Here is a 13,649-nt window from a genome sequence, read left to right as displayed (position 1 = left end):
AAACAGCTGATGTAGTAGGAAAAGCATTGGTTTTAGAACGAGAATATATGGTTTTATGTCTTGACTCTGTCACTTACTGGCTGATAACTTGGGCCAAGATACATAAATTCTATGAGTCTTAATTTCCTTATTTATAATCATTTATAAAGGGAAATTTACATATATATCATACATATTATCTTTTAAAAATATATATATTTATTGATTTCAGAGAGAGTAAGGGAGAAGGAGAGAGAGAGAGAGAGAAACATCAATGATGAGAGAGTCACTGACCGCCTGCCCCCTGCCCGCCCTCCACTGGGGATCGAGCCCACAACCCTGGGCATGTGCCCTGACCGGGAATCAAATCAGGATCTCCTAGATCATAGATCAGTGCTCGACGGCTGAGTCACACAGGCCGGACCATATTATCTTTTTAACTTTATTGACTTTTAGAGGAAGGGAAATGATCGATTTGTTGCTCCACTTATTTATGCATTCATTGGTTGATTCTTGTATGTGCCCTGACTAGGGATTGAACCCACAACCTTGACATTGTGGGATGATGCTCTAACCAACTGAGTTATCCGGCCAGGGCTACATATTACCTTTTTAAACCAAAATTGTTGTTTTTTTTGTTGTTTTTTTGTTTTTAAATATATCTTTATTGATTTCAGAGAGAGGAAAGGAAAGGGAGAGAGAGAGAGACAGAAACATCAATGATGAGAGAGAATTCATTGATCGAGCCCACAACCCGGGCATGTGCCCTGACTGGGAATCGAACCCTGATCGCCTGGATCCTAGGTCGATGCTCAACTGCTGAGCCATGCCCGGCCGGGCTAAACCAAAGTTTTAAAATTAGAATATTGAAGTAACAGTTTAAAGGTTAAAATTTGTTATTACTCTTGCAAAATTGATGAGTTTTCATTAGCAAAGGATATTATATTTATAATTTCTTTTACCAAACTTACACACACACACACACACACACACACACTCACACTCTCACACTCTTACGTATACACTTATACTAAGGTATGTTTGGGAGGCAGTCTGTATAATGGTTGGAACCTCTGAAGTCAGGCAAACCTAAGAAAGAATCCCAGCTCTACCAAGTACTGGCGGTGTGAACCAGAGCTAGTTGTTTAAAGTGGGAATAGGTATCCTTTCTGAAATCAGTTGTTGTGAGGATTCAGTGTAAGTACATGTAAAGAACTGGGCACAATGCTTGATAAGTATTAGCAATTATTGCACATTTGTATTAAAAAGTTGACTCAAAAGATGAAAAAGACTAACATATTAATTAATAAAAATATACCAACACTTCACATAGTGAAGGACAGTTTGTCATTGTTGTCTTTGTGATTACTCTCCCTGACTGTGATCCAATGTAAATCTTGTCTTTTCTGTAACATGAGTAATTTCTGCTTTTGTGATTTCCTCTTCTGGTTGTTTTAAAGAGTTTCATCCCACTTCTTAGTAAAACATATGATAGATGCCAAACTAGGACCATATTTGGTGGTGACTAGTTGCCTGCTAACTCAGTAAAAGTGAGCAGAAAGAGAAGCCATTCTAGACCGCACATAAAACACTAGTGGCATGTCAGAAAAAATTCTGCACTTTGATTTTCTAACTCTGTCCTGTAAATGGTATAGCATTTAGTCAGTGGAGGAATTGGGCTGCAATATAGTGCAAAATTACTTCATATTTTTGACGTCTTTTAACATTTGTTCTATTGTTTACTGAAGGAAAAAACAGCATTCCTAAAGGTTTAAAAACGGATTTCTGTGTGTGTGTGTGTGTGTGTGTGTGTGTATATGTGTGAGAGAGAGAGAGAGAGAGAAAGAGAGAGAGATGGCCTCTTGTTTGTGATCATAGCAAAACAGAAATTGTTTTTAAAGAGATTTCTAATCTCTTAAGTAGTTGTGGATATGTTTGTCTATTCTTTAAATAAAGTAACAAATTTGTCCACTACATTTGGTGGGAGAATAGTCTGTCGGTTGACTTTTTAAGGGAAATGGTCCACAAATGAGAGGAGGAAGATATAAAGTTATTTTACAGCCAAAACAGAGGAAACTAGTTATGAGTCATTTGAACCATTGTAATCTATAAAGTCACTGGTTGCTTGACTTTTCCTGTAACAAATATTTATAGATAGCCTTTCATGTCTTAGGCTCTCTTTTAGATGTTGGGGTTACCATGGTAAGCAGATAAACACAGATTCTATCCTCTTGAAATGTGGTCTACAGGTGATTATGGACATTGATTCGTTCATTTGACAATTTTTTATGGAGCACCTGCTGGGCTTCACACAGTGTTTCTGAGCACTGGGCTTACAGCAATGAACAAAACAGGAAAAAACCCTCACGGAACTTACGTTATATTAGAGCAATATACAAGAAGAAATAAGTAAAACAAATAGTATGTTCTTACTATTAGTGATAAGTGTTAAAGGAGACAAGGAAGCAGAAAAGGCATATGAAGAGGAGAAGGCTGAAATTTTAGATGGAGTGAGGGAAGGCCTCACTGGGGATTCTTCAGCAACCATCTGAGTGAATGAGGAAGCTGGCTGTGCTGTATGCTTGGGAGCTTGAAAAATAGCAACAAAACCAGTTGTTTAATTATTCCAAGTGAAACGATTACTATGAAAGGAAAACAGGAGATCCAATAGTAGTACAGCTTTCTGTTCATGAATCAGGAAAAGTTCCCCAGGGATGTGTCACTTAAGCTCGGGAGTTGAGAAGGTTGGAGTGTTCAACTATGAACCATTCTGCTAATTCAGCACAGAGAGCTTCTTTTGATTCCTCTTTTTGTAACAATAATAAACCAGGGAAACAGAAGGAAGTGGATACCCTGATTTTTAAATGGTTCAAAATGGGAATCAACCTAACCCTTAACCTAATCAACAATACTGCCAAATACTGGAATAGTACTTTATTGCTCAAAAGGCACTTATAATTCCTGTTAACCATATTTAGTAGGCAGGACATTGAGGCTCTGAGAGGTTAGAGGTTAAGTGATTTGCTCAAAGCATGCAGCTAATAGCTAAATGGGGAGTCAAATATGGGCCTTCTAGCCCTAGTCTAATACACTATGCTAGTTGTTTCAAACTTTTTTTTAAAATTATGCTATAGATAGAATAAAATGACAATGTAATATAACATTATCTCTATATTAAATATTTTTGTTGTTTTTAATGCTTTGTTTACAGATGTATTCTAGTTTTGCCTAAGCTTGTCTAAATTTCATGACAAAGCTATGAAAATGTATTTCACTTTTGCTCAGCATGTCATTGGGGAATCTTGTGTTTGACTTATTTTGTGGAAGGAGAGCACATTTAAGATGCTGAATTAAACAGGAACATCTTGAGAGAATGTTTTAATTTGAGCTCATATATCTGCTGATCAGTTCTGTATTAAGTGAAGGATGTTTTCTGTTTGTCACAGATATTTGAATGGTGGTACTTCCATAAACATGGCACATCTTTTATTGAGCAAGTGTCTGTAAGCCATTTGCGACCATTGATGATGGGAGGAACAGAAAGAAGCAGTTCAGAGCCAGCCTCTCTTTCTAGCAACAGAGAAAGTGAAACCAGCAGACAGAATGTGTCAGGTGACTACTTATCTAATGTGTTTTCAGAGCTGCAGAGTTAAGATTTTGTGTTTGGCTGTGGGAGATAGAAAACTCACACAATGGAGAGAAGTTTGTCTTTCATGTAAATTAGGTAATCCATGGCTGATCTGGAGAGCAGTGATCATCAGACACCCAGACTCCTATTTTGTTAGCCTGCCATCTCCAGATGCAGTTTTGCCTGTGGTCGGAGACAGCCACTCTTATTCCAATCAGCAGGAAGGAGAGTAGGCCAGAGGAGGGCCCCCTTTCCCCCAGCCTACCCCACAGCAGGCAAGGACACTTCCCAGAAGTGTTATGTACTATTTCAGCTTGCTTTTGACTCAGACCTTTGTCAAATGGCCACAGCTAGCTGTTAAGGAAGCTAGAAATTGTAATCATTTTCTCAGTGTACATATGTCCAGCTAATAATCAATAAAAACATTTAAAAAAGTAAATAAAAGGGAGAAACTTAAAACCAAACAGATAATCACATTATAATATGGTAAGTGCTATAATTGAATTATGAACCAAATGCTCTGAAGACAGAAATAAGGGAATGACTAGATTTAATTGTATGCCTGCCTTATTTATCTTTGTGCTGTCAGTGGCTAGTATTGTACTTAGCATATAGTGAGTACACAGTAAATGTTGGTCAATTAAGATTTAACTGCATTTGATTAAACTGTCTCACTTCCTCCCTTTTTGCCTTTGTTTTTTAGAATGCAAGGTGTGGAGAAACCCCTTAAACCTTTTCAGAGGAGCAGAATATAGGAGGTATTACATTTTGCTTTCAGTATAATTATAGCATTGGTTTTAGAGTAAAAGTATTGTGGAATCACTTTTTTTATAAATATATCACAGCTCTTGTAGTTGGAGAGACTGATATATAATAAGGCAAAATGATTAGCAGTTTAGTTGGCAGCATCTTGATTGTACTTTTATAAGAGTGAGAAACACTGCTTCAGACCATATGTTCGTAATACATAATAAGTATACATTTGGCCCCTGGTTTATGGCAGAAAGCCTTTTTAAAGAATTTATGAGATTAAGAAAAAATTACAAATGTCGGTCTTTTCCTATGAATATGTGCTCAATTTCAAAATTTATTTGAGGATTCACTAGAAAACATCAGTCGGATTATGAATGTGAACATTTGTGCAACAATACAGGATATAGTAATTTTATATTGCCATTTTTTATCTGCTCCACTGTGTCCATTTCTCTCCTGATTTTTACACTAAATGAGAAAACATCTTTTGAAACTAATGACCAAAGATAATTTACTTTTATTTGGAGAAGGGCTGTGTTTTACCTGGAGGTAGACTGGGCGTGTTATTTAATTCATTGAACAAGAAACATTATGTGTCTGCTATGTGTGGACACTGTGTAAAATGATGGGGAAACTAAATGACTAAATAGTAATCCCTGTGCTTAAGGACTTGATAGCGTAGGACAGTCAGTCCTGGGAAGTGAAAATGAGGCTTTTATGAAAAGTGCCATTAGCCTATATTAAGGGATTATGCAAGACTCAGGTCCTTGAACTTCTCACTGTGTTTATTAAAAAGATTTTAGGCTATTCCTTGTTATATTATACAGTGTCTACTTCATGAAGGTTTTAAAGAGAAATTTCTTATCTTAGTATCAGGAACACTTATACCTCTTTTAAATTATTAGTTTGTCTTAATAATGTAAAAGTCTAAATTGCAATGATAATTGTGTGGTTCTAGAAAAATTAAAGTCATGTTGTAGCCATTTCATATGTATGTGTTTCATATGTTAGCCTCATTCCAGACTCCATTTTATGGCCCAGTCTTTGTTTTTACTTACTGAGTCTTTTTAATTTACTTCCAATTTATGTATTGATATTGTACGTTATATTTTTAACTGCTTTAAATCATTTTGGAATAATGTAGATTATTAATAAATAATTTTTATGGTTTTTAGCAAAACTGTTAAGTGAATAAGGATTTTCTTTTTCTTTATGATAATTTCTCCCAAAATAGCTAAAAACTTTAAATTACAAGGCAACTCATACTATTAAATAACTTAATGTCTTTAACCACTTATATAAATAATACTTAAATGTGCTTTTGAAGCGCTTTATTTCAGATTATCAAATGTCTGTATATTCATATTGTAGAAAATGGGAAAATAAAGTGACATATGAAAAAGAAAGTAAAAATCTCCCCTTCTTACCACTAAGTAATAACTGCTGTTACTATTTCCATCAGCTGCTCTTCTCTATCCATATATAGAAATAAAACTTGAACATCAAAATTTGTGAATTTCCCACAGAATTTCTTCAAAACATGAATTTCTTCAAAAACATGATTTTTTGTGGTTATATTTACCATACCTTATCTATTGCTCCCTTATCTGGGTCACAGATTATATTTCACTGTTGACATTTACACTAGAGGGATATCTTTATATATAAATATTTAGCCACTATATGATTATTTCCTTAGGGTTGATTTGTAGCACTGGGATTACTGAATCAAGGGGTGTGAACAGTTTTTCTCCCTTCCCTTTAATCTTTTTTTTTTATTATGGAAAATTTGAAAAATAAACAAAAGTAGAGAGGATGGTATAATATAATATTCTATACCCATCCTCTAGCTAGGTGTGACTATTTTGAAGACTTTTGATAGATATTACCTAATTGATTTCTGGAACCAGAAATGTAAATGCCAATTTACATTTATACCAGCAGTATCCCACCTGACAATATATACATATTTGCCAATTTGATAGGTGGAAGTAAAAATTATTTATTTTAATTTGCTATTTGTTAATTACTAATGAGGTTACTCATTTAAAAATTTATTTATTAGCCAATCTGTTAACTTTCTATTATTAATTGTAGGTCTCAGGGAGATAGGAAAGTTTAAATTTCTAGGTAACATCTGAAAAAAGTTCCTCTTTGCTTTTATGCTTTAGGCCTTTACCATCTTGACATCTAGTAAAAATCCACCTGTGTTTTCTTCTTTCTTTGTAGTTTTACTTTTAATACTTAATTCTAACTCACTAGAAATTTATTGAAGTATATTTAACAAGGCATATATCTAAGCCAAATTGTTTTATCCCTTCAAATCCCAATTTTGAAGCAGTGTTTGTTGAATAATCTACCCTTTTCCCTCTTAGATTTTGATGTTTTATTATACTCTAAGTAGTTTGTATAGGTTATCTTTTTTGTTTTGCTGATTATAATAAGCTTTTACAACATCCAGAAATAGAATTTTTAGCAGTATATATTTGAATTTTAAATAGGGTCTGTTATAGCAAATTGTTGCTCTCTCATGTACGATTTACATATTTTCTTGTGTTTTGGTAAAGATTTACTTGGGTGACTGGTAAAGAACCACTTACATACCATGACATGAATTTGTCAGCTCAGGACCATCAGACCTTTTTCACCTGCGACACGGACTTTTTACGTCCTTCAGACACAGGTATGTGTCATCTCTGTTCGTGGGATAAACAGTGGTTATGAAAATTATTTTTAAAGCTCTCTATAGTTATTTATTGTAATATACAAAGTTATTTGGGTTGGAGTTGTTTGCATTATTGATAAGAAACCCAGATTAAATTGAAACTAATTATGATTGTAAACTAGGCTATTACACTACCTTTCCTTTTTATAAAGAATTTAAAGTATTTTATTAAAATATTGCTTCTGTTATTACTTTAAAAAATCTTTCAGATCCAGTACAGCAACTACTTGTGCATAGGAAAATGTACCCAGTTTTGGTCTGGAAAATTAATACCTGCAATTATACATAAAAGAAAAGAGTAAGACAAAGTGTAAACATTGGGGCATGGAATGTAGAGAAAAATGGGCCATAATTTTATTTCAGTCATAAGTTAGAGATCATGTAAAGTGGTGGAAGATCGCAGACATGCCTGTGTAATGCTCCAAGCTCTTCTCCGTAGAAAGAATATTGAGACTCAAATGTACGGCTTCAAGACAGGTATCTTGATCACACCTAGCCTTCACTTTGAATGCCCTCTCCCTCCTTATCTGTCCTTCTGCTTCTATCCTTCAGGATCCAAATTAAAAGTCACATTCTCTAGAAAGCCTTCTCTGAGATCTCCTTTCTTCTCTGCAGTTCTCCAGTCCTTAGCCCAAACCTCAGTGAAACAGTTTTCAACCACAAACATTTATTTGTTAATGTTACTGTGTTGCCTTCATGTTCGTCTTTCCTAATAGGATGTGAAACTTTGGAAAGCGGGTACTATATTCTCATCATCTTTGAATCCCTATGGCTTAGCACAGTGCCTGGCATACTGTAGATACTAATATTTATTCTCTGATGAAAGTATGCGTGAACGAGTGGTGTTGGTGTCACAAATGACTTCAGCAATTTCACTAATAAGAGTTAACACTTGTAAAGCACTTACTTTGCACCAAGCACTGTTTAAGCAGTTTATATAAATGTACTAATTTAATCTTCCCAATCACTTTATGAAGTAGGTACTATTATTAGCCTCATTTAAAAAATAAAGAAACAGAGGCAAAGGGGAATCAAATAACATGCCTAAGTCATCTAGCTATTAAATGATAAAGCTGGGTTTCAAACTCAAGTCTGGCTCTTAACCACTATCCTACTGCCACGTTGCCACTATTACCACATCGACAGGCAGAAGATGATCACCAATAATAAGGGTCTGAAAAATAGCCAGTTTTCCAGCATTGAAGTAAGTTCTTTGTGATATCTCTTTGCTGGATTAAATATAGTAAGGATGAGTGGTTGCAGGAAGCCCAAGGATGTTTGATATGGTTACAATTAAATGGCTTTATTATAAATAGGAGAAAAAGCTTTATGTTTATATGCTTAATGTTTACATTAATTCCAAAAGTGTAGGTGTTGGGGAAATAACAGCAGTGGAAAGTCATTTTGTATGTTAACTTTAAGGACTGAGGTGACTCTGGAAAGTAAGGCTTCACCTCCTCACAGGCAGAGTTGCAGATATTGGGAACTTTTCAGATAGCAGCGACGGCTATCCACTAAAGCTGTAGTCTTAAAACATTTTGGTATTCCTTCACACTTTTTAAAAAATCTTCACCCAAGGATATGTTTTTAGAGAGAGGGAAGGAGAGAGAGAGTAGGGGGGAGAGAGAGAGAGAGACAGAGAGAGGAACATTGATGGTGATCAGTTGCCTCCTGTAGGATATGGAATCGAACCCAAAACCTAGGTATGTGCCCTGACTGAGAATCAAACCTGCAACCTTTTGGTGTACGAGACAATACTCCAACCAACTGGGCCACCTGGCCAGGGCTCCCTTCACACATTTTTAAGTTTATATCATAAGTTAAATGATTGCAAGGAATGTTGTTTTTGACATTATAAATATAGACATTCAAGAATAAAGCTAGAATACCCTATTTCAAGGAATGTAATGACTTGATATGCACCATTATCCATTGAAAAACACATGAACTGAATACTCTTTAACAGTAGTAAGTTTTATATAAGTCCTTTTTGTTCTGGAATTCATATCCATCCCATACTTCATATGATTTTAATTATTTTATGCTTAAAAGTCTTTTATCACATGTATGTACTTTTCCACAGTATATTTTTTTGGTATAAATTTAAACATTTTTTAATTTCCTTTTACCATAATGTCCTAAATGGTATTGTGTATGCTTTCATTTTATTTTTGTCAAATCCTTACAGCTCCATATTTGGCTCTTTCAACTTTAGAAAATGTCCTCCATGGAACCTAATTGGCTGGCTAAGTTCTCTATAACCAAATTAGACTTACTTTCTGATTTCATTTTTCAGTTCAAATAAACATATTACCATGGAACCCATGACAGCCATCTCTCTTCTGAATTCAGGTTATAAGAAAGATAGAGTCTTGTAGCTTTGCCTAGAGCTTATCTCTTGGCCAAAATAAGATTCTACTGCCTTTATTCCTTGCCAAGAGGGGACTTTCCTATATGAACAGTGTATTCTCTTATAGTACGGGGAAAGGGATGCTGATAAATGGAACTGCTAAAAATGATCACTTCCCTCCCCACTCTACTTGAATTCAGTGCATCCAAGGGCCAGTATACTTTAATTCTAATGATGAGCTTCACTCTTGAAAGAAATAAAAGTGGAATTCCTATTAGAGTTTCCTTGATTAGGAATGGCTTCCCCCAAACCTGACCTTTGAATTGTCCCTTTGGCACCTGGAGATTTTTACACTGTAGAGTAATGCAACTTGGACAGATTCAGGATGGGTGAGAAGTAAGCTTTCCTTTTGTAAAGTAGAAGAAAGGAACTAATCTTTTGGGGAGTGGAGAAGCGGATGTTGGGTAGGCATGGAAAACCTGCATGATGTGTGGACCAACCAGAGGAATGTTCTTCCGGTAGATCAGTGTAGGAAAGAGTTAAAGTTAAGACTTTAGAAATTGATTCCCTTAAAACCATGCATCCCATTTTGTCCTTGCAAAGTTTCACATACTTCTAGAGGTACATAGTCCCAGCTAAAGGCCCAACTCAAGGACAGACTTTATCTGTGAATGCTGTTCCAGAAATGACAGTTGGCTCTCTGTTGACCTTTTCCGACATGTGTATGTATGTGTGACGTGACTGATTCCTCTTGACTGTTGTCATCAGGAATTACAGTAGCAGATTGTGTTCTCCTATGGATTTATCTGAAACAGAACAAATGTGTCCTCAGGGGCAGCCCGCAGTGTTTTTGGATAATTTGTTTTCATGGTATTTTTCCCCCAACATTTAAAAATCAGGAGACTTAACATTAAAATTCAGATTTACACCTTTAGAAATTTGGAAAATATGGCAGACTTGGACCTGCATCTCCACGTGGCATTAATCAGTTACGATTAATGAGCTACGATTCTCTCCTTTAGACGGTGCACGTATTTTTAGTTTATTCATTTATGTTTTCTGCTGGTCCTTGTAGGCATTTATATTTGTGACCCCTGATCTTGGGATAAATGCTAGTGTCTTTTCTGCTTGTTAGTATGTTAGAATATTATTAACTTAAAAAATAAAGAATTTTGATTGAATTGCTAACCACTTGTATTATTTTTTAAGCATATCAAGAGCTCTTAAAGAGGGTAGTTGGATACAAAATCAGCATTTTGCTTTAAATTATTCCTAAACTTTTTTTAGAAGGAAATATGTACTTTTCTTCCTTTACTTGATTTCCCCTTTGACTTAGAACTGCATTGGCTTGAAGAATAATGTTGAAAGGCTGGATAGCGCAGTTTAAAACAAATAAGAAAAAATGCCTAAAGGTGGATTCGATGACCTTACATGTAAGGTCATGTAAAAAAAGGCATGTAAATGCAAATGAGATTGTTTCCATGTATTAACAAAGACTGATATCATTTAGTGTTGGAGAGGAAGCAGGGAAATAGTCACTCTCCTACAGTGCCTGAAATAATGTGAATTAATGCAATTTTATTGAGAGGAGTTATGGAGTATATATTCAAAATCTTTTAAAAGATGCATACATTTTAGCCAACCATTCCACTTCTTGGTCAGGTATACGAAGATAGATATTGAAAGGTGGTTATGACAATATTTCTATATAGAAAAAAAATTGGATGTAACTTAATTGTCCATGAAAAGAGAATTGGTTAAATAAACTATGATATATACATAATATACTAGAATATCAAACCATTTAAAATGTTGGTAAAGAGAGCCATTGTAGTACATTGAGCTCCATAGAGACAGCACCGGGGCAAATGTAAGCTGAATGGGTGACTGTGTGCTTGCTGAGAAAAAGTAATTAAACATGGGCAAGCCCTGGCCAGTGTGACTTAGTTGGTTGGAGCATTGTCCCAAACACCAAAATGTGGTGGGTTTTATTCCCGGTCAGGGCACATACCCAGGTTGGGGGTTCGATCCCCAGTCGGGGTGTGTGCGGGAGGCAGCCAATTGATGTTTCTCTCTCACATCGATGTTTCTCTCTCTCTCTCTCTCTCCCTCCCTCTCTCTCTTTCTTTCTCTTTCTCTCTCCCTCTCTCTAAAATTGATTTTAAAAATTTTATATAAAATGAGCAAAGGAGATCCTAAGAAGCTGAGAGGCAAAATGTCATCATATGCTTTCTTTGTGCAAAGTTTGCCGAGAAGAGCACAAGAAGAAGCACCCACGTGCTTCAGTCAGCTTCTCAGAGTTTTCTAAGAACTGCTCAGGGAGGTGGAAGACCGTGTCTGCTAAAGAGAAAGGAAAATTTGAAGACATGGCAAAGGCAGACAAGGCCCGTTATGAAAGAGAAATGAAAACATATCTCTTAGAAAGGGGAAACAAAAAGGAAATTCAAGGATCCCAGTGCACCCAAGAGGCCTCCTTTGGCCCTTTTCTTGTTTTGTTCTGAGTATCACCCAAAAATCAAAGGAGAGCATCAGACTACCCATTGGTGATGCTGCAAAGAAGCTGGAAGAGATGTGGAGCCACACACTGCAGGCGACAGGCAGCCTTATGAAGAAAAGGCTGCTAGGCTGAAGGACAAATACGGAGAAGATACTGCTGCCTACTGAGCTAAAGGAGAGCCTGATGCGGCAAAAAGGAGTCATTAAGGCTGGAAAAAGCAAGAAAAAGAAGACAACGAAGATGAGGAGGAGGAAGATGAAGACGAAGAGGAGGAGGAACAAGTTGGTTCTAGTGCAGTTTTTTTCTTGTCTATAAAACATTTAACCCCCCTGTATACAACTCTCTCTTTTTAAAGAAAAAAATTGAAATGGAAGTCTGTGTAAGATTGTTTTGAAACTATACAGTGTCTTTTTTTATATAGTTAGCACATTACTGCATGTGTCTTTGTGCCTTTTCCTGGCGGTATTTTCAGTAGCCGCTAACTTTGCCTGGTACAGTATGGAGGTTGTAAATTGGCCTGGAAATTTAAAGCAGGCTCTTGGCGCACAGCACAAATTAGTTTTATATGGGGGTCGGTAGTTTTTTCATCTTTAGTTGCCTCTGATGCAGCTTATACAAAATAATTGTTGTTCCATTAACTGAATACCACTCTATAATTGGAAAGAAAAAAAAAAGCAGCTGTTTTGTGGACATTCTGAATGCTTCTAAATAAATACAATTTCTTAAATTAAAAAATTAAAAAATTTTAAAAAAAGTTGCTACAGAAAGAGAGCCCATCATCAAAAATGGCAAGTTTAATATGTTGAATTTTATATTTTAATGTTTCAGCAAAATGCTATTCTTTACCTGGTTATTATCAGATGGGTGCTGATGTGCATCAGTTTGTCAGGTTTAGGAAGCATTAGCTGTCAGCTAGCTGGTGACATGTTTGAAATCAGAAATATATTTTTGTTACACAAGTAGAATATATTGTCTAATTTTCTAAGCCAAGACTAATACTCTGTTTCCAAAGGAAAACTCAAACATTTTCCACATTATTCTTTCTGGACAGCTGTGGGTTTTGTTCCAAAAACGACATTTATAGATTCTCTGTTTTTCTTATCAAACTTGAAATAGGCCAGATAGTTTCATGAATCTACTTTATTTGTTTAATTTTTAAGAAACTTTACTTAGTGTGAAATTTTCATTTGGTACTGTAAATGATAGCTGATATTGTTATTTCAGAGAAATTCTAATTCAGGCTTTTGTTGAATTTTTGTAGAAACTGACATTTTCCATAAAAGTTCTATATTCTAAATGAATCCCCCCCCTTTTAATACAAAATACAAATTCAAACATTCTTCCTGTATTGAATCATTGATTAGACAAAGACTTTATTTTTTAGACAAAGACTTTATTTTTAAGTGTTTTGTGTATTTCTAGTAGTTCCAAAGAACCTTTTCAAAATGATAAAGGAACTAGAATATTTCATATTGATTATAATCTGATGTCACTCAAACTCAATTTTAATATGCATTTAGGTATGTAAATGTTCATGTATAATAATGATGTAATTAATTTGATCAAGTACTGTATGTGTTGTTATTTAAATAGACGAAACACAGTATATTTATTTTTATTTTATGTGAAACTTCCAAATTTAATGTTTCTCATAAGGTTAATGTGAGCTAGCACCCCAATTTCTTGTTTCTTACATTTAATAACATGTTATTTAAGT

The 13,649-nt window shown here is 35.2% G+C and overlaps 1 protein-coding gene and 1 pseudogene across 8 annotated transcripts in view; both read left to right on the top strand.

Annotated features, from left to right (window-relative positions):
* The window catches only part of ST7L (suppression of tumorigenicity 7 like), a 98,365-nt gene that overhangs the window by 3,152 nt on the left and 81,564 nt on the right, over window positions 1-13,649 (top strand). For all 8 annotated transcript variants that reach the window (XM_016223338.2, XM_016223336.2, XM_087827600.1 and 5 more), the window contains exons 3-5: window positions 3,426-3,591; window positions 4,311-4,365; window positions 6,928-7,043. In XM_016223338.2, the coding sequence (XP_016078824.1) occupies window positions 3,426-3,591; window positions 4,311-4,365; window positions 6,928-7,043 (337 nt within the window). The remainder of the gene's footprint in view (window positions 1-3,425; window positions 3,592-4,310; window positions 4,366-6,927; window positions 7,044-13,649) is intronic.
* On the top strand, window positions 11,615-13,572 carry LOC107545292 (high mobility group protein B1 pseudogene; annotated as a pseudogene).

Source organism: Miniopterus natalensis, chromosome 19, assembly GCF_054644295.1.
Source record: "Miniopterus natalensis isolate mMinNat1 chromosome 19, mMinNat1.hap1, whole genome shotgun sequence".
Lineage (NCBI taxonomy): Eukaryota > Metazoa > Chordata > Mammalia > Chiroptera > Miniopteridae > Miniopterus > Miniopterus natalensis.
Note: the sequence above shows the minus strand (reverse complement) of the source record. Positions and strands in the feature narration are given on the sequence as shown.